Source organism: Blastocystis hominis (genome assembly GCF_000151665.1).
Source record: "Blastocystis hominis, Singapore isolate B (sub-type 7) whole genome shotgun sequence assembly, scaffold_23".
NCBI lineage: Eukaryota > Bigyra > Opalinata > Blastocystidae > Blastocystis > Blastocystis hominis.
The window spans coordinates 26942-45439 of NW_013171831.1; the positions used below are offsets into that span (position 1 = coordinate 26942).

The 18498-nt window shown below is 46.1% G+C and overlaps 7 protein-coding genes; 3 read left to right on the forward strand and 4 right to left on the reverse strand.

The window, feature by feature from the left end:
• Window positions 1–428: 428 nt before the first annotated feature.
• GSBLH_T00002983001 (uncharacterized protein) lies at window positions 429–2295 on the forward strand (the record flags this gene model as incomplete). XM_013041634.1 has 10 exons in its annotated part: window positions 429–452; window positions 487–602; window positions 634–833; window positions 867–969; window positions 1004–1064; window positions 1097–1270; window positions 1302–1451; window positions 1481–1791; window positions 1821–1878; window positions 1909–2295. The coding sequence occupies exons 1-10, from the start codon at window positions 438–440 to the stop codon at window positions 2293–2295; spliced, it is 1575 nt and encodes a 524-aa protein (XP_012897088.1). The 5' UTR covers window positions 429–437.
• A 708-nt stretch (window positions 2296–3003) lies between these two features.
• GSBLH_T00002984001 (uncharacterized protein) lies at window positions 3004–4006 on the reverse strand (the record flags this gene model as incomplete). XM_013041635.1 has 5 exons in its annotated part: window positions 3004–3358; window positions 3390–3578; window positions 3610–3723; window positions 3754–3853; window positions 3886–4006. The coding sequence occupies 5 exons, from the start codon at window positions 4004–4006 to the stop codon at window positions 3172–3174; spliced, it is 711 nt and encodes a 236-aa protein (XP_012897089.1). The 3' UTR covers window positions 3004–3171.
• A 113-nt stretch (window positions 4007–4119) lies between these two features.
• On the reverse strand, window positions 4120–5118 carry GSBLH_T00002985001 (uncharacterized protein; the record flags this gene model as incomplete). XM_013041636.1 has 1 exon in its annotated part: window positions 4120–5118. One exon carries the CDS (start codon window positions 5116–5118, stop codon window positions 4156–4158), a length of 963 nt encoding a protein of 320 aa, XP_012897090.1. The 3' UTR covers window positions 4120–4155.
• An 827-nt stretch (window positions 5119–5945) lies between these two features.
• GSBLH_T00002986001 (uncharacterized protein) lies at window positions 5946–6182 on the forward strand (the record flags this gene model as incomplete). XM_013041637.1 has 1 exon in its annotated part: window positions 5946–6182. The coding sequence occupies one exon, from the start codon at window positions 5946–5948 to the stop codon at window positions 6072–6074; it is 129 nt and encodes a 42-aa protein (XP_012897091.1). The 3' UTR covers window positions 6075–6182.
• Window positions 6183–6211: 29 nt separating this feature from the next.
• Window positions 6212–8952, forward strand: GSBLH_T00002987001 (uncharacterized protein; the record flags this gene model as incomplete). The annotated part of the gene is made up of 11 exons (XM_013041638.1): window positions 6212–6285; window positions 6316–6915; window positions 6946–7052; window positions 7086–7318; window positions 7363–7546; window positions 7581–7644; window positions 7674–7815; window positions 7851–7989; window positions 8019–8134; window positions 8172–8419; window positions 8445–8952. The coding sequence occupies 11 exons, from the start codon at window positions 6212–6214 to the stop codon at window positions 8950–8952; spliced, it is 2415 nt and encodes an 804-aa protein (XP_012897092.1).
• A 390-nt stretch (window positions 8953–9342) lies between these two features.
• On the reverse strand, window positions 9343–10809 carry GSBLH_T00002988001 (uncharacterized protein; the record flags this gene model as incomplete). Its single annotated transcript, XM_013041639.1, has 2 exons — window positions 9343–10717; window positions 10754–10809. The coding sequence occupies 2 exons, from the start codon at window positions 10807–10809 to the stop codon at window positions 9343–9345; spliced, it is 1431 nt and encodes a 476-aa protein (XP_012897093.1).
• A 6634-nt stretch (window positions 10810–17443) lies between these two features.
• Window positions 17444–18409, reverse strand: GSBLH_T00002989001 (uncharacterized protein; the record flags this gene model as incomplete). The annotated part of the gene is made up of 4 exons (XM_013041640.1): window positions 17444–17740; window positions 17770–17868; window positions 17898–18114; window positions 18144–18409. The coding sequence occupies 4 exons, from the start codon at window positions 18407–18409 to the stop codon at window positions 17444–17446; spliced, it is 879 nt and encodes a 292-aa protein (XP_012897094.1).
• Window positions 18410–18498: the final 89 nt, after the last annotated feature.

Sequence of the window (18498 nt, forward strand, 5' to 3'; positions counted from 1 at the left end):
ATTTTCAGCGGTCTATATGGAACCCCGAGCATTACCGAGCGATTCGGATTCCAATGAAGTAAAGAGCATTTCTCGCTATTCCAAGAACCAAAAGCCAACCCGCCATCGTCGGAACTTTAATCAGGAAATAAAGCGGAAGATACTCGATTTATACCATTCCTACCTGACCCAAGAGAGTAGGGTGTCTGTGCGATCGATTGCCCATCATATCTTTTGTCGTCTCTCAAGAGAAATGTAAGTTGTCTGTGGGGTGATTAAGTGTAGTGATGGTTTTGACTATTCTTTCAAAAATATTATTACGCTGCTTTACAATTATCGACAGAAGCAATAATTCATGGCTTGGTTTTTGAGGTTTCTTAGTGTTTGTTTGAATCGAGTGATCCCACATTTTCTGTAACGTGGACTTGAAAATCGCAAATTCACTTCCTCTCGTTAACATGGCTCCGTCGATTGTTTCTTATTTGAAATTAGGGACTAATTGTGTAGAGTAAGAGTGGAGAAAACGCTTTTTCTATGGAAGAGGTGATTAAGAGAGATATGCGGATTACAAATGAGCTATTCGTTCGTTCATTTGACAAAGACCCCGCAGAGGATGAAGAAGCGTTTTTGACTGTACGTCTTGTTGATTTGTAGGACTCGAATCAAAATGGCATCAAAAATTCTGGGTGATTATCAAGATTGTGATGAATATGTTCCCAGAAAACAGAAAGGAGAGAAATCGTCTGTTGTGGCTTCCGAGGCGCCAGAAGATGATTTGAAAATTGAATCCGTCACAGAAGAAGAGGCTACCAAAGTCGTTATCTCTGGAACGCACGATTACCCTTCAGCTCCAGGTTTTCCAATAAAAGCATATGTTCATGCTGCAGGCGTTCCTCTCTCTTCCGAAAATGCGACTCACACGGATCCTTCCAAGAACTCGATCGATCAGGCTCTCAAGTCGTTGAAATCGAAAGAGCAGCAACAGAAAAAGTTTTTTTTCCTTTTCTCCTTATTTCATCACTAGGCAGAGCACCAGTCTGATCGCCTACCAGCCTCGAGAAGCGCACAAACAATCCCACAAAGCCGTTCCTTTTTCTTTCTCACTCCTCCTTTTCAGGCCTCCTCGGCTCTGGTTCTGCGAACACGCGATGAGAAGGTCCCTGTCCCCGAGTGGCACGCTCCTTGGGAGCTGTCGCGTGTAATCGCCGGACATCTCGGCTGGGTGCGCTGCGTGGCGATGGACGCGAGCAACGAGTGGTTCGTGACCGGCTCTGCCGACCGAACCATCAAAGTAGCGTCTCTCCTTTTTCTTTCACGCGCAGATTTGGGACCTGGCCTCTGGAAATCTGAAGCTGACGCTCACCGGGCATTCGCACACGGTGCGTGGCGTGGTGGTGTCGAGCCGCTCGCCCTATTTGTTCTCCTGCGGCGAAGACAAAGCGGTCAAATGCTGGGACCTGGAGTACAATCGCGTAGGCCAGCTCAAAGGGATCAAACGCAGGTGGTGCGGTCCTACCACGGCCATCTCAGCGGCGTGTACTGCATCGCCACGCACCCCACGCTCGACGTGCTGCTCACCGGAGGGCGCGACAGCGTCTGCCGCGTCTGGGACATCCGAACGAAGGCCGAGATCATGGTGCTGGGCGGACACCGCGGCACGGTCCACTGCGTGGCCACGCAGGCAGGCGAGCCGCAGGTGGTCACGGGCTCGGCCGACGCGACGGTGCGGACGTGGGACTTGGTGACCGGGACGGCGACGTCGATCCTGACGCACCACAAGAAGGGAGTGCGGTCGTGTCTGTTCCATCCGGTGTAGCGGAGAGCGGAGGGGTGAAGGGTAGAGAGTACGTCTTCGCCACGGCGTCTGCGGATAACATCAAGAAGTGGAAGTGTCCTAAGGTGCCGATAGGGAGCGGATTTGATGCATAGGCGGAGTTTTTGGGGAATGTGAGCGGACATAACTACATTCTGAACTCGATTTCGGTGAATAAGCAGGGCGTTCTGTTCGCGGGAGGCGACAACGGAATGTTCCGGTTCTGCGATTGGAAAACGGGATACTGTTTCCAGGAGGAGCGTACAGTGGTGCAGCCTGGATCGCTGGACAGCGAGGCGGGAATCTTCGCGAGCACCTTCGATCTCACCGGAACGCGGCTGATCACGTGCGAGGCGGATAAAACAATCAAGATTTGGAAGGAAAAGGAGGATGCGAGTCCGGAGACAGATCCGATTGATATGGAAAAGTGGAAGTTGGAATGGAGAGCTCGGCGGCGTTTCTTTTGGCGTGTTTGTTGGATTCATGATTTGGATGGTGCTTGAGGGTAGATGGAGGGAGAAATGGAGGGGAAATGGAAAATGGAGTGAAAGAGGAACTATTTGATAGGAATTGGGGGTTTTCATAAATCAATCGTATCGCGGTGAGATGATTATTGGGAAGTATGAAAGACAATATATATATCATCTACGATTTTCAAAAAAGCGATTCTAGAAACTTGTATTGATTTGTTATTTACTGATAGATCTACATACAAATCGAATGTTTCAGGAAGAGAAACAGTGAATATAGGTTCATGGGGATCAAAAATAGGCAGCAATCCTATCGTTATTCTCTCTCGTACTCTGTGATTCTATTTTCCAAACTACTTTGCCATTCAATCCTTATTCTGCACAACACACAACCCTGCATTCCTGATCTTTCCTGCATATTGTTCTATTATAACTAACACATATGGATCATTTCTACATCCCCTTTTTCCATCCAAGTCTTTGCAAACAAACAATCCCACACCATTCAAATAAGCAAGCTTAATTGTTCGTAAACTGCATTTACGATTCCCCAAGAAATGAGTGCTCTGCAGAAATTGACCTGCGCACCTCGGTATAATCCTAGAATTGTTCCTCGCTGTCTACAAGATCGCCATTCCCATCCAAGCCCACTTCACGATATCTCGAATCGCTTTCACCACCGAATACCGGCTTCGATGAACTGCCTCCTACCCATCACTCCTCCTCCTCCTTCGTGGCTTACCTTCTGAATCTGAACCGCTGCTGCGCTGAATGGGAAGGAAATCGTGCTGACGCACGCTCCCAGCACGGCTCCACTCGCGAAATCACACAACGTGGGTGAAGGAACCAGCTCAAATCCATCAACCAATCCATTCTTCTTTCACAAAACCCAACATCAATCATCAATCATCAATCATCAATCCATTCTTCTCTCTCAAACAAACCACAAACAAACAAGCAAACAAACGCAATCACAAAACTACAAACAGGATATAAGTTGTGCCAGTGCGAGGTGCTGGTAGGGAGCAGGGCGCGCAGCGGATCGCGGAGGAGCAAGAACAGACCGCTACCGATGCAGTTGCGGAGAGCTACGGCACTAGCAATCAGGGAAACCATTCAAAAGCGACGAGAAGCCGGTGAAGGACTCGCGAAGACCCAGCTGATGACAAGCATCAACAAAGCAAGTGAAACGGGTGTTGTAGCGAGGGATTTGTAACAATGTTTGAACACGTTCAAACGGGGTCAAAAGAGCCTCGGTTAGACCTGAAAGACAGGAGGCGGCCAAGCGAATCCAGAGGGCTTCGCTGGAATTAGGGCTAGAGTGAGAGAAAAGATGTCGAAAAGTACTCTGAGAACCTCCTTTGAGCAGATAGAAGACCATGACGGTAAAAATCATACGTCCCGAACATTAACGAAGTGCTTAGCGTCTTCTGCATGATCGGGGCGCCGACTCCACGGTACCTACACATCAACACATCCGAAAATGCACACAATAGACGAAAACCTTCATCATACAGAGCTTTGCCTACGGACAGCATTCCGTTGCCCGTAAGTTGCTGACGAAACATTACTTTATTAATCGGAAAAGTACCTAGCGCATCATCCCCAGAGTCTTCGCATTACAAAGAATGTTAACTAACGCAGCTGTTCCTCCTCGAATGAACTCGTCTGTTTTCGGCAAGTTGATAGAGGGAGGTATGAAGAAACTAACGGTACATTTTGAATCTCTCATGGATGCTTTCATTTTCTACCCGTAACCTTCCTCTGACCTCTCGACCTACAATCCCAAGTCATAAAAGCCCCAATCCTAGACTCTCCACCAAAGACGAATTAAATATTTGATCAAACAAACACAAGTTCTGTGGTCAACCACAATGATTTTCTCTAACCAGTTTACCAGTCGTCGTCATCATCGCCGAACAGACCACCTCCGCTCATATCGATGTCTTCCTCTTCCTCTTCCTCCTCCTCCTTGACCTCCTCAGCGGGAGCAGCAGCCTCAGCAGCAGCAGGGGCAGCGGCCACAGCGAAGGCCGAAGGATCGGCCAGGAAGGCCTTGAAGGGCTCGGCCTTCTCGAAGGAATAGGACATTCCCTCGGACACCACGATGGCGACCATCTTGCGGAAGGCGCTGTTGAGCGAGTGAGGCAGCGAAGCCAGAGTGGGATATCCCATGGACAGCGAGAGCGCAGCCAGCTTGTTGACTCCGTTGAAGAACTTGCTCATGATCTCCTTCTCGGTCAGATCCAGCACCACAGGGTCGTAGATCGCACCGTCGTCGTAGACGTGCTTGATGTGCATTCCGTAGCTGAAGGGGTGGATGTTCAGCTTGTCCAGCAGGGCAGCCTGACCGGGCTGCACCTTCTGACCAGCGAGGATCAGAGGCACGTCGTTGATAATTTCAATCTGACCACGGTTAATCTTGGTGGCAATGTTCAGAGCCTGGAACCAAGAAGTCTGGCCGGGATCGCAACCGGTAGGTCCAGCAGGCACAATGACGTCCACATGGGCAACCACACCCACACGAGCGGGAGCAGGCACCTTGTTGTTGAGAATGATCTCACGAACGTTGGCCATATCTCCGTTCACGAACACCAGACCCACGTTTCCGTGGACCAGGGGAATCAGCTTCTCAATGGGGTGTCCGGGATGCTCCTCCACGAACTTGTTCATGCAGCGGCGGATCATGGTCTTCTTTCCGAACAGAAGAAGGGCCTGACCACGCAGAGCCTTACGGATATCAGCAACCTGCTTGGAGGTGACGTGCTTGATCTCCACGACGAAGATCTTGTTGTACTCCTCAAGAATTTGATGGAGTTTCTGGAAATAGAGAGCTTTCTTTTGTCTAGCGGACATTGTGGGGATAGTTGATCAACAGTCAAAAATCGGTTTAACCACTACATGGAGGGTGAGAATAGGCATATAGCACAACAGTAACTTACCTTTTATGAAAATGGATGGATGGAAAACAATTGGGACTTTCGGCGCATACGGGCCCTATTGAGTGAAAAATGAAATAGGGTCCATTTCTCAAAGAGCACAACAGACTGTGTAAACAAACAAGAAGAAACGAAAAAGTATCTGAAAAACCGTAAACGCCACGTTCCCCTTAGTGATTGCGATACCAACGCTGAGTTGGACTCTCCAAAGGAGACATAAACTTATCTCCAGCCGTAGAATTCTGGTGCGATGCAGATGCACTGATCGACTGTAAGTTATCCACAAAGGGATCGTGCACCGAAACGCGTCTGTAAAACCTAGCTCTCATTGCAACCATTCAAATGGTCACCTGCACTTCCGAGTAATCAAATCTGCGACCCAAATGCAAACATACCAAACAATGACCAAACCCACAAAGAAGGCAACAACTGCACCGAATGGGATATTCCACGAGCACTTTTCACACATGACACCCCGACAGTTTGAAGTACAAACACATTGATGACTGTCCGGATTACAGTAGCCATCGTTTAGACATGTCACATTACACACCACTGGCTCCACTACAAATCATTCTTTTGTGAGGAAAGTACATGGTTGTTCATTTTCCTGAGCAGCACACACCAGAGATAATACGCATAATGAATACAACAGAAGTTTCATTCTGAACTACAAATAAAAAACGTTCTGCGAGAAAAATGATTCACAGAAACCCATAATGATAAAATAGGATAGTGATTAAAATGTTGGAAAAGAGTGAAAGATTGGTTAAGACTGTACTCGAACAGGATCATTTCTATAGTACATTCTTTCTCTTTATTTATCTAAAAAGAGACCAACTAACAACTTTGATGATTTGGAATAGCTTCTGAGCCGGAATTGGGAGGAGAGTAGCATGATGACTTCGGTTGTCGTTGCTACAGCGAAGAACGTCGGCTGTACTGTTCAAACAGCTTGAGGTTCAGAAGCGTTATGAAAAGTTGTCTTTTTTAAACGAAGCAAATCAAAAATGCAAACATCCATAGTGGACGAAACTTCGAATGTGTGGAGCAACTCGTTGCCTCCAAGCAAAGAAATCGTTTCGTGAATTTGAGAAAAGAGTTTGACAACTAGCATTTCTTCAGAGCACTCACCAAGAAAGCACAGAAATGGATTGTTTCACACGCAGCATGATTCAAACTCGAATTCAGAGAGTGGGGAAGAGGATTCGGATGATGCTTCGCAATCAGTGGTTTTGGAGGTGAAGAATGTTCACAAAACTTATCTTCTTGGACTGGAGGGCGTTCCAGCAATTCGAGGAGTGGATCTGTGTGTCCACCGAGGTGAATTCGTTATCATCGTGGGCAAATCAGGTTCTGGAAAGAGTTCCCTGTTGAACATCCTCGGAACTGTCGATAGTCCCACCCGGGGAGAGCTCTCCATCGCAGGATATACATTCCATGACAAAGTGAGCGATCGAATCGTGTCCCAGATTCGATTAAATGCTATCGGGTTCGTCTTCCAGACATTTAACCTTATTCCTGGAATGACCGCAGCGCAAAACATCGAGCTCCCCTTGATTCTGAAGGGCGAACTCACACGCAGTCAGCGTCGTGAAGCCGTCGACGAGTTGCTTCAGCGTGTAGGAATGGCAGAGCGCCGAGATCACTACCCATCGCAGCTCAGCGGAGGCGAGCAGCAGCGTGTTTCAATCGCTCGCGGACTGGCGAATAGGTGAAGACGAGCTAGAGAAATGAAATGTAGTCCAGACTTACTGTTGCTGGATGAGCCAACGGGAGATTTAGACACGTTGAACACAATTCGAATAATGAATTTGCTTGTTGAGTTGAACAATATGGGAACGACACTAGGTACTGAAGAAGGACGGAGTCATTAACGAGTAGTGATGGTGACGCACGATATGCAACTCCCATCAATCGCTACACGCGTTATCGTTATGAGCGATGGCAAGGTCAAAGATGTATTGGAGAACTCGGACGAAAAACGCTTTCAAGCTCTGCAGCAACTGAATAATGGAATCGAAGATCTGAGCGTTTTTGAAATGGGAAACGCGTCCGTAGATTCCAGCACTTACTCGACTCCCACGGAAGTCAGAAAACCCGAAAACTATGACCGAGTTCATATTCTGGAGTCCACAGAAGATCGGTTTCAGTTCTTGAGGAAGTTTATGGAGGCGGTATTAAGTGTTTGTTATTAATCATGAAAGTTGACTGTCTTGTTTATGTTTTATTGGTGTTCTTTGTTGTTTGTACGATGGTATCGATCGTCGTCATGAACAAAGAAGTAACGGCGCCTTACATGGATGAGATTTTCCATTTTTCGATGACACAAAACTATTTGGAAGGTAGAGAGTGTAAAAAGCAAATCTATCGATGTAGGAAACTACACCTATTGGGATCCGAAGATCACGACTTTTCCTGGACTTTATGTGATCGGCACATTGTATCTTTGGATAAGATCGTGAACCGTAGATATTGCAAGCTGTATTCCTTGTTTTTCGCTACTGGGGATGCTGGATGCAGTTTATCAGCATTGCGCTGGATGAACATGCTATTTCTCTACTTAACAGCATTCTCTGTATATCAAATCATCCATTTTCTCCATCCTGCGAATGTATTGGGTAGTGTTGGCATTTTTATTTATAGAAGCGAGTAAAGTCGTATTTGTGGACGATTCAAGTGATGTCGGTCCCTACGATTCTCGATGCGTATTTCCTATATTACACGGATGGAGTATCGCTGTATTTCGCATCCACATCGATATTATTTGCAATCCTGAGTGATCGAGGTATTTCTCTTATCATGTTTTTATGTTAGGAAATAAGTATGGATTCATTATTCTGAGTGCTCTTTTCTCATCGTTCGCCGTGTTCTGTCGACAGACAAACATCATTCTCTCTGTTTTGAACCCGGCTCTCATTTTACTCCTCCGCGTTTGCTTTTTCTTTCATTTTCTTCTTATTCCTTTAGTATGGATTGGTTTGGAAGAGTGAGAAATACGCGAAGTTTGGAACACAAATCATTCATTTACTTTCTTTGATTTTCTCCGAATTCCAATTCGTTCTTCGTCTCGCTATTCCATACCTCGTTTTATTCATTTCCTTCGTCGTGTTCTTCGTGAAGAACGGATTTTCGGTGGTATTGGGCGATCGCGAGCATCATTCCATGTCGCTCCATCTAATGCAGCTTTGCTACTTTTCTGTTTTCTTCTGCCTCGTGTTCATCGACGACATCGTTCTGAAGTGGTATCGCTACATCCGCCACCCCGAAAAGATCAACAAAACGCTGCTTGGTTTGTATCTTTTCTGTTTGTTTTTGTCTTTTCTGTTTTCATTTTGCTGCTGATTTCACGCTCAGATTCGTTGAGAAATTCACGTTTATTCATCCGTTTATTCGCTCCGATAATCGCCACTTTGTTTTTTACATTTTTAAAGATATCGTGATTGTACTTTTTCCTTTCTTTTTTCTCAAATCACAGCCTTTCAAGTATTTCTTAATTCCGATTTACGCGGCTTCGCTGCTTGGAATGGTGAGAGAGCTTCTGTCGAGCGTTACGAGCTTGTTGGTGCTGGTTTCTGGCGTTCTTTTTGCTCTGATTCTTGTTTCTTCTCCTTTGGTTGAGTGTGATTCGATGGAGTTTGCGAGTGTAGATTTCGGTATTATTCGCTCCCGATTTTGTTTTACATCTGCATTGTCCGCCCTCGCACGCACCCCATTATTTCGCTTACGATTTCTCTCACGCTCAATCTGATCACAGCATTTCTATTCTTTTATCGCCCATTTGTGTGGCCAGATGGATCGATTGCTCGCTTTATGTGGTAGTTTTTGTTTGTTTTCATTCATTCATTCTTTCATCGATTTGATTCCGATTGTCGATCGGAGGAATAAAACTCGTAATATACTAACAAACAAATAAATAAATAAATAAATCATGAGCAAATAGAGTTATAGAGTGTTAAGACGATTTTGAAGGACTGGCTGCGAATTGCAATACTTTTTCTCGAGTCGTTGACACAACGCAATCTCGTTTCCTCTGTATTTCTCCACGATTTGAGGCACTTCATGGAGTTTGGTACCGTTATACTTTTTATAAAACTCGTTTACTAAGTCGAAAAACTTTTGCTACAAGATCAAATCCCTTCTATTTACCTACTGGATCTACCGGACGATTCCCTGCATTCTGTCCAGGCTGCCCGAACAAACCACCTTGCGGCTGCTGGTGACTGAACAAACCTCCGCCTGATTGTTGCTGTTGTTGCTGCTGAGCGTTGTTATTACTGCCAAACAAACCGCCTCCTTGCTGCTGTCCACTAGTATTGGTATTATTATTGCCGAACAAGCCTCCGCCTGATTGTTGCTGTAGACCTGGCTGCTGATTCTTCTGACCGAACAATCCACCTTGCATTTGTTGATTGTGATTACCAAACAAGCCTCCGCCTGATTGCTGTTGCTGCTGTTGCTGCTGGCCAGTATTATTATTATTATTACCAAACAGGCCGCCTTGCGTCTGTTGATTGTTATTGCCGAACAAGCCTCCGCCTGATTGCTGTTGCTGACCTTTATTGCCGAACAATCCTCCGCCTCCACCTTGTTGTTGTTGTTGCTGCTGCTGATTCTTCTGACCGAACAATCCGCCTTGTGTCTGTTGATTGTGATTACCGAACAAGCCTCCGCCTGATTGCTGCTGTTGTTGCTGAGGTTGCTGGCCTTTATTACCGAATAAGCCGCCTCCACCTGGCTGCTGTTGTTGAACTGGTTGCTGCTGCTGTTGTTGCTGTTGGCCTTTATTACCGAACAATCCTCCGCCTCCTTGTTGTTGCTGAGCTGGCTGCTGACCCTTATTACCAAATAAGCCGCCTCCACCTTGTTGTTGTTGTTGTTGTTGTTGTTGATTGTTATTACCGAACAAGCCTCCGCCTGATTGCTGTTGCTGAGCTGGCTGCTGATTCTTTTGACCGAACAATCCACTGGGTTGTTGTTGTTGAGCTGGTTGCTGTGAAGGATTCGATGGTAAAGTCGAACTGGATGAAGTGTCTGCGCTGCCTGGCTTCTTCTGCGACGCCGACTTTTCTCTCTCTTCCTTTTCTTTTCTCTCTCTTTCTTTCTCCTCCTTTTCCTTTTCCTTTTCTTTTCTCTCTTTTTCTTTCTCCTCCTTTTCCTTTCTTTCCTTCTCTTCTCTTTCTTTTCTTTCCTTTTCTTCCTTTTCTTTTCTTTCTCTCTCTTCTCTCTCCTTTCTCTCTCTTTCCTCTTTCTCTTTCCTTTCTCTTTCCTCACGCTCTTTCCTTTCCTTTTCTTCTCTCTCTTTTCTTTCCTTCTCTTCTCTTTCTTTTCTTTCTTTCTCTTTTGCCACCACATATAAATTATCCACGTACGATTGCAATTTCTTTCTCGCCACCGGCTTGGTTCCCACTTTCACTTTTTCCACTTCATATTTCTTCTCAGGAAGTTCAGGCAATGAAACCAACTCCATTTTCTTCGTCACCTTTTTGATCTGCTCAATCACGATTTGTTCCTTTCTACAATGATGAATTCAATACACATCGTTTCCCTACTTAATTAACTGATTATACACATAAATGTTCATTCGTAATATGTCTATTCTACGCATTCAATCATTCAACAATTCATTCATACATTGCTCGATCATCTCTTGACAGTTTGTGCTCGGAAGAGAACTCCAAGAGCTGTCCAGACAACACACGATTCACTACTTCACGTCCACACAGCTTTCGAACATAATTCAATTCGATTTCCAGCTGCTCCTTCCATCGCTCTTCCTCCATCTCGTGCTTCTCCAACTCTTTCATCATCTCCAAATAGTTTTGACTCATCACAAATCGAATTTGTTCCAACAACGTTTTGTCAAAGATTCGCTTCACTCGATCTTTTAATACTTTATGTTTCCTAAACAACTCCTTGTATCTCATATCAATCTGCAGGGTTTCTTTGTCAACCAGCTTTATCATATCCCGTTCAATCACTTCCACTTTCACTGCATACACTTTGTGGGATTCGGTACTCAGTAGCAACACTTTCAAACCACTTTCCTCATCAATCGACATCACATTCAAGTCGGTCACGATTTCCTGATCGCCTGTTTCTTCATCTTCAGGATTGGTGAGTCGACAGGATTCGTCTTCCGATCGAACTTCAATTCGTTGTTTGTTTCGAATTAAACAAAAGAAAAAATCGTTCGAGCTGGTGTGGGACATGCAGAACAGTCCCAACGCGTCGATAAATCTGCAGTTCCAGCGAGCTGTGTCCGAGAAGTCGAAGGGAAAGCAAATGTCTTCGATCTCCTCGAATTGCCAGCCGTTCTATTGCTTATTTTCTCACTTAATACAAACAGATTCCAAGGCTATCAATGCGACCATTCGCTTTCGAACGTAGTAACAAGCCAGGAGGGAAAAGTCCCCGCCAAACAACACCAATTGAGGCACAAAAGGAAAATCTAAAGGATCCAAGAAATCCTCAGAAGGGAAAGAAAAAGGAACGAAGTCTCGGAGCTTGTCCTTGTAGTATACAGAACCATTGGAGAGTAGCACTGCTATCGATCCCGTGGGACTGATGGATATGTCCACGATCTCTGAATCAAAAGGATACTCGTTGCTGGGAATGGACGTGTCCTTTGGTGATTCGATCTTTAGAGTATTATCAAAATATCCAAATATTTGATCTATAATATGAGGTCATTCACTCTGAATTACCATTCAATACAAATGCTTTCTTATATGTCAAATCACAATTGACATTTTCTGGATTGAAATCCCCATTCTCCAGATCGTCAACAGGAACCTGTATGGTTTTTGTTCGCATAAAGATGAAAATGTGCTTTTGGTCTGTAGAAAAGCAGGCACATTTGACAGCTTCATCTAACTTGAACGAGAATGCTAGCTGAAAAGAATAAGTTGTATTATTTTCACTCAGTTGGTGATTATGCAAAAAGACGCCAACTACAAGTTATACCCTTATCAAATGACTACGTTCACCTTCCTTAATATGAAAACTATAAGGCCCGTTAGAAGGGAAGAGATGCAGAGAATAGTCAGCAAACTCTGCATTATTTTCGATCCATACAGGTTCCTCTAACTGCAACAGATTCAACTCATCCATTTTCTAACAAACAATAGAATTCTTTAATTGACAATACTGATTCAGCAGATTTCTCCACTCCGTTTCCAGCACTGGATCAAATACATAGAGCTCAACCGCTGTATGATGAGTAAACAAGCGTGTGGTTAAGTCCCTTTCTCTCTCTCTCTCTCTCTCACACACACACAAAGGATATGAATAAAATGATCCTGCGTTTTCGGAGAAACTCCCACTTCATTCAATAAAAACCCGTTCAGATAGCGTGCGCTTATATCCTTCTCCATCGACTCGTCTACCCAATCAACCCTCTATTTCGCTTCTACTATTCTCCATAATGCCAAGAATGAGCCGATCTCCGTACAGGAAGACGATCGCCGATTTCCCATTCATTTCCGTGTTGCCTCGCAAAACGAACATTCCGCACCGAATCAACGGACCCATCGGATGCATCTGCTCCGGTAGTCCCTTCAGCCCCGTCTACATGCTAATCATCATCCCTCTCTCCGACCTGCAAGAACGCGTTCATTTCCGCGGAATCCGTCGGGCCAATCGATCTCCGGTCCGAAGTCGACGAGTCCCGCGACAAAATCGTCGTCAGCCGCTCGCTGCTGTGACGTCGGGAGCCGCTGATTGTATGTCGACGCGCCGAAACCGGCTGCGCTGCTTCCCGACACACTCTCAGCATTCTACAAAAGAGAGAAACGTAGAAACCTACTCGGAGAAGAGAGTGAATCGAGTGGAGTAGGGATCGGTTCTACCTGCGTCCAAAGCTTCGGAGAGAATCAAATAGCAGTCATCGCAGATCTCTTGGAACTTGCCGACGTCTGCGTCTCATCGATAAACGCGCGCCTACCCTTCCGGAAGAGTCGCTGGAGCTCGCAGCTCTTGCAGAACACGCGGTGGCAGGTCGAACACTCGCGGTGGGAGAGCAGAACGCTTCCGCCGCAGGCCGCGCAGGAATTGGAGGCGTCGGAGGGCGCAGGGAAGCGAGGCGAAGGGAGAGCGGGGCGTGTAGAGAGGAAGTGCTTGCTATCTACCGCTGTGGAGGAGTAGAAGAGCGAAGGAGAGGCGGAGGGAGCGGAGAGGAGGGAGGAGAGCATGCGATGCCAGTTGAAATACTTGGCGGAAGAGTCGAAATAGCTGATGGTGAGGAGAGAAAGAGGAGAGAACAGAGTCCAGAGATCGTCGGGCTGGAAGGTGATTTGAAGGGGATAGAAGGTAGAAGAGGGGTCTTCTTCGCTCTTCTCGCTCCAGTTGATTAGCTCGGGAAGAACGAGCGTCGAGGTGAGATAGACGAACTCGGTTTTGTATTGAGTCCATTTCAGACTAGAAATCAAAACAGAACGGCAGAACGAACGTGCAGAAGAGAATGATGTCGCTACACACGATCACGTAATATTTCGCCTGCTTGCCCTATTTCTGGAATTCCAAAAAAAGCCGCTACGTTATGCTCGCAAACAATCGAATCAATCAGATGGTACAGTCGACCACACTGCAAAAGCGAGTTCGTAGCGTTGATATCCTGCACAGTCACCGATCCCAGATCGATCAGCTCTGTTTTTGATTCCTCTTCTTGCAGAGAACTGTCCATTTGGGTGAGAAGCGACCCAATTCGAGCTGAACACTACGATCAACACAAAGGAAAAAACCCGAACATTCGAAACGGCCTGTCGGAGCGTTTCATCGGAGATAGCTGGTTTCAGCTCGTTAAAATACATGTTATAATACCAAATCTACGAAATCACGGAGCGAAATCAGAATGGACTTGCCGCATGGGCAGAAGCAGCGCAGAGAACACACACTCTTCGATCGAATTCCCAAACAGCGATCCGCGCCGACTGGAGAACTGAATAAACGCGTTCACGAAGTTCTTAAACTCTCGCTCTTTCAGATGACTGCAGTTTATCCACCTCGCAGTCACTCACGTTTCAATCGCTAGCGAGCTTTCCTTAATCACGGCGGCATAATACACGTAGGGAGAAGTCATGCTGACGAAGAGCTGAAGCAGCTGGATAAACGACTCGTGGTTGTCGATGTCGAGTTGCTCCAACTGGAAGAGAAGATTGCTGTGGATCTCGAGGATCTGGCGAAGACTCTGCATCATCCTTGCCACCTATTTCGAATCGATGGAGCGATGCTACACTGCTGGTTTCGGCGACATCCCGGACCTTTTTGATGTTGGAGAACTCCATGTTCTGAAAGAAGAACCGATAGAAATGGTCGAGCTTCTGATAGTATTCGTTCTCGGCGTGCAGAAGCCCTTGGAATTTCTCATTGAAGCTTGCTAGATCGAGGCTGTTGGTCATTATGTCGGACTCTGAGCTCGTTCCGCTGTCGATTGCGCTGAGCTACGCTTTGTCGGAGATGCAACACGCCCTACAGTCTTGCTTTTAATCACACTTAAGTAGGTGTTGATCTGCGTATTCACCACGGAACGCGTGAAGACGTGATCCTGGAGTAGAGATTCGTTCGCTGCGGGATTCATTCCGGGTAGTGGAGGCGCGGTTATTAAGGGATCCGATCGCTGAATTGGCTTGGCTTCAGTAACTTGCTGAGGAGTTGGCTGAGTCTGCGATTCAGGAGATTGTTGAGGAAGTGGCTGAGTCTGGACTGTAGAAGATTGCTGAGGAGTTGGTTGAGATTGAACTTCAGTAACTTGCTGAGGAGTTGGTTGAGATTGAACTTCAGTAACTTGCTGAGGAGCTTGCTGAGGAGTCTGGACTGCAGAAGATTGTGGAGATTGCCCTTCAGAAAGGTCGATTTGAGGAAGGAGTTGCGGTTCGATTTCAGGGATTTTCTGAATTTGAAGCGGGCTTCTTGGCGACTCATCCGAGAAATCGCTCTGGAATGGAGACATAACAAACACAGAGCTCGCTTTGGTAGCCTGCGAATCGACAAAATCGGTCTTTTTAAGACTCAGATCATCCACTTCATGGCCACTAATGCTCAGATCGGTCAGCACTTTCGAAGAACTCTCTGCGTCTTCCGGAGCTTGGACCGCCAAAGCTGGAGGGCTGAGGCCTTCATCAGCGAGAGAAGGAATCGAAGGCGGGGGCGGGAAATCGGAGGATTCACTGTCGGACACCGGATAGAATCCAAGGTCCGGAGTTTTGCTTTCATGGGTCTGCAGAGCGGGCGGATCCAAAATCGTTGGGGGATCCATTCCCATGGAAATGATGGGAGTTTCATTGAGGGGATTGGGAGTTTCACTGTGAATGATGGGTGTATGAATAGGATTGGGAGTTTCATTGTGAGGATTGGGAGTTTCATTGTGAGGATTGGGAGTTTCACTTTGAGGATTGGGAGTTTCACTTTGAGGGTTGGGCGTTTCATCATGGGGACTAATCCCAATCGAAGGATTGGCAGTGGATTCTTGTGAAATACTTGCAGACCTCATAGTACTTCGATTCGCAGTGTTATTCTGCGGGATCGGAGCATCTCCGGAATTGGGGAAGGTATTGCGTAAAGCCATAGTGTGCTTTGGAGGCCGTCGGAGAGATGGTCGCATCAATGGTGGCTTAATGGGATTCGGTTCTTCCGGCACTGACGAATTGCGGTGAATCCAAATTTTAGATACGTTCATTTGACTCGATGGGTCCGATGAGACGTGTACTTCTTCTACGATCTCTTTTTCTTCTAGGTTTCCGTTGGTAGCCCCCATCTGCTCTTCCCGTTTGTCTTGACTAGGCCTGTTTTCATCAGGTTTGTTTTCATCAGGCCTGTTTTCATCAGGCTTGTTTTCATCAGGTTTGTTTTCATCAGGCTTGTTTTCATCAGGCTTGTTTTCATTCCGTTTGTTTTCATTCCGTTTGTTTTCACCAGGCTTGTCTTGACCGGGCTTGTCTTCATCCTGTTGTTCTATTTTCGGTGTTTCCTGTCCTAATTCATTGCTTTCCCTGTTACTCTCAGGAATATACACATAGCTATGCGAAGACTCCACATTCTCTTGCAGCGTCGCACCCGCCATTTCGGTGTTGATCGTATTCTCCTCAGACAGTTTTGCTTCATTTCCGGATGACTCCATTCTTCCTACAGACACGCCGCTGTGATTCCTCAGCAATACTTCGGTATTCACCGCTTGATCCATGCCCTTGTTTTCCTCCAGAGTCGACGAGTTGTAAGGACCAATGATTCCAGGGATACTCGGTGTAATACTCTCAGTGGACACAGCAACCGCACTAGGAATGGAATTCAGAATGACACTGTTTTCTTGTATTTGAGAGAACCTACTGAAACTTTCCCTATCGGGGGACTCAGTGAGAATCTCAATAAAATCAGAGGGCTCATTTTGCACTTCCTCAGAATTAGAGGGTTTACTTTGCACCTCTACAAGATCAGAGGGCATATTTTGCACCTCCTCAGAATTAGAAGGCTTATTTTGCACTTCCTCAGAATTAGATGGCTCATTTTGCACTTCCTCAGAATTAGAGGGCATATTTTGCACCTCCTCAGAATTAGAGGGCATATTTGGCACCTCCTCAGAATTAGAAGGTTTATTTTGCACCTCTACAAGATCAGAGGGCATATTTTGCACCTCCTCAGAATTAGAAGTCTCATTTTGCACCTCCTCAGAATTAGAAGGCTCATTTCGCACCTCTACATGATCAGAGGGCTCAACACTCTCCCCATGGTCTTCATGAACTATCTATAACGTTCAATTCAATAACTGTACCGCCTCCATTTCCATCTACTTCTTGTCCAGAACTAATCACTACAGGTGCTGAATCTTTGTTGGAACTACATGACATCCAATAAAAAGCTTCAGTACTCCAACGATGCGTCAGTATTGGACACATTACCATCTACAGTATTCACATACTCATCCTACAGCATAGAAATAATAACCAAGACAATACAAGATTCAAAAACGATGTAGGATAGTATCCCTTCTAAGCCCTAACAAAATCTAAATTATCCTACTATTCCGTCATGCACATCGTCTCTACAATATGACCAATCATCGGCGTAAATTAATATTACAACTTTATCGCCTGCTTCCAGTGAGAGAGTATTTTCCGAATTGGAAACATAGCGATATTTTACCTAGTCATAACATGGATTGTGCTTATAAATACGCAAACTTCACGCCCGTTCATAAAATATATACTGCGTCAGTTAAAGGAGTTTCTCTGTTAAACAAACAAAGATCATTATCTCATAGCAGTGGCAATATTATGAGCAATTTCTAACATTCCGACAAAAATATCACCAATACAGCCTTCCAGAACTCTCTTGAAATCACTCTCCGCCTCCTCATCCGTCATCGAAAGATTAAACCGAGCGATCATCCGATCCAGGAACTCCGGCTTGCAGTCCTTAATATTTGCATCCAGCATCAACCGAAGCAGCGTAATCAGTAACAACGCGTTCTGTCGCAAGATATGATAGGCCTGGAACGCGTATCCCAAGAACAACTGATAGTTTTTGCTGTTCTTTCCGCCCATTCCCTACAATGCAACCCGCCTCGCATTCCCACATCGATCATATCGTTCGTGATGCGAATACTCGCCTCCTTCACCTTCGGATCTTGGCCGAAAATATACCCAAAATCGATATGGAAGAAGTGTCCTTTGTCCTACACTCGACTCCACTCCCCTTCCACACATCGATCATAATGTTGTCCAAGTGACGATCGCCGATGCCAAGAAGATACGTGATCACCGCATAGCCAGCGCAGCTTCGAATGTACGTGTCCATAACTTGCGGGTTGATCTCTTCTTTGTTCGAGGTTGGCGCGCATTCCTTCAAAAACGCGCGAATCGACTTGACTCCCGACAGCGCCTTGCTGTTCTGCACCATCTCCAGCATTCCCTGCGACGAGCTTCAGTGCAGAACGCCCACTACGGCTACCTGATCGCTAGCACCGCGTACGGAGACAGACAGAGATCGAGGTTCATGTTGTTGAGCAGTTTGTTCATCAGGCGGATCATCTGCATCACCATTTGGTCCTGACGCACGTCGTCGCCGTTCTTCACCATCACCTGCAGCGTGAGGTGCGTGCGCTTATCGCAGTTGTCTTGGCTCTTGCAGTGGCGCTCGTTGTTCCGAAGCTCCGAACATTTGCCGCACACCGGATACCGGCAATCGCGACAATGGTGTTTCTGCAAGGTGAGCATCACGCAATGACTCAAAGCAAATGGGGAAACGGGGAAACCGAGAGGATCGGACAAAACAACAAAATCAAAAACCCGATCAAAATCCAAAA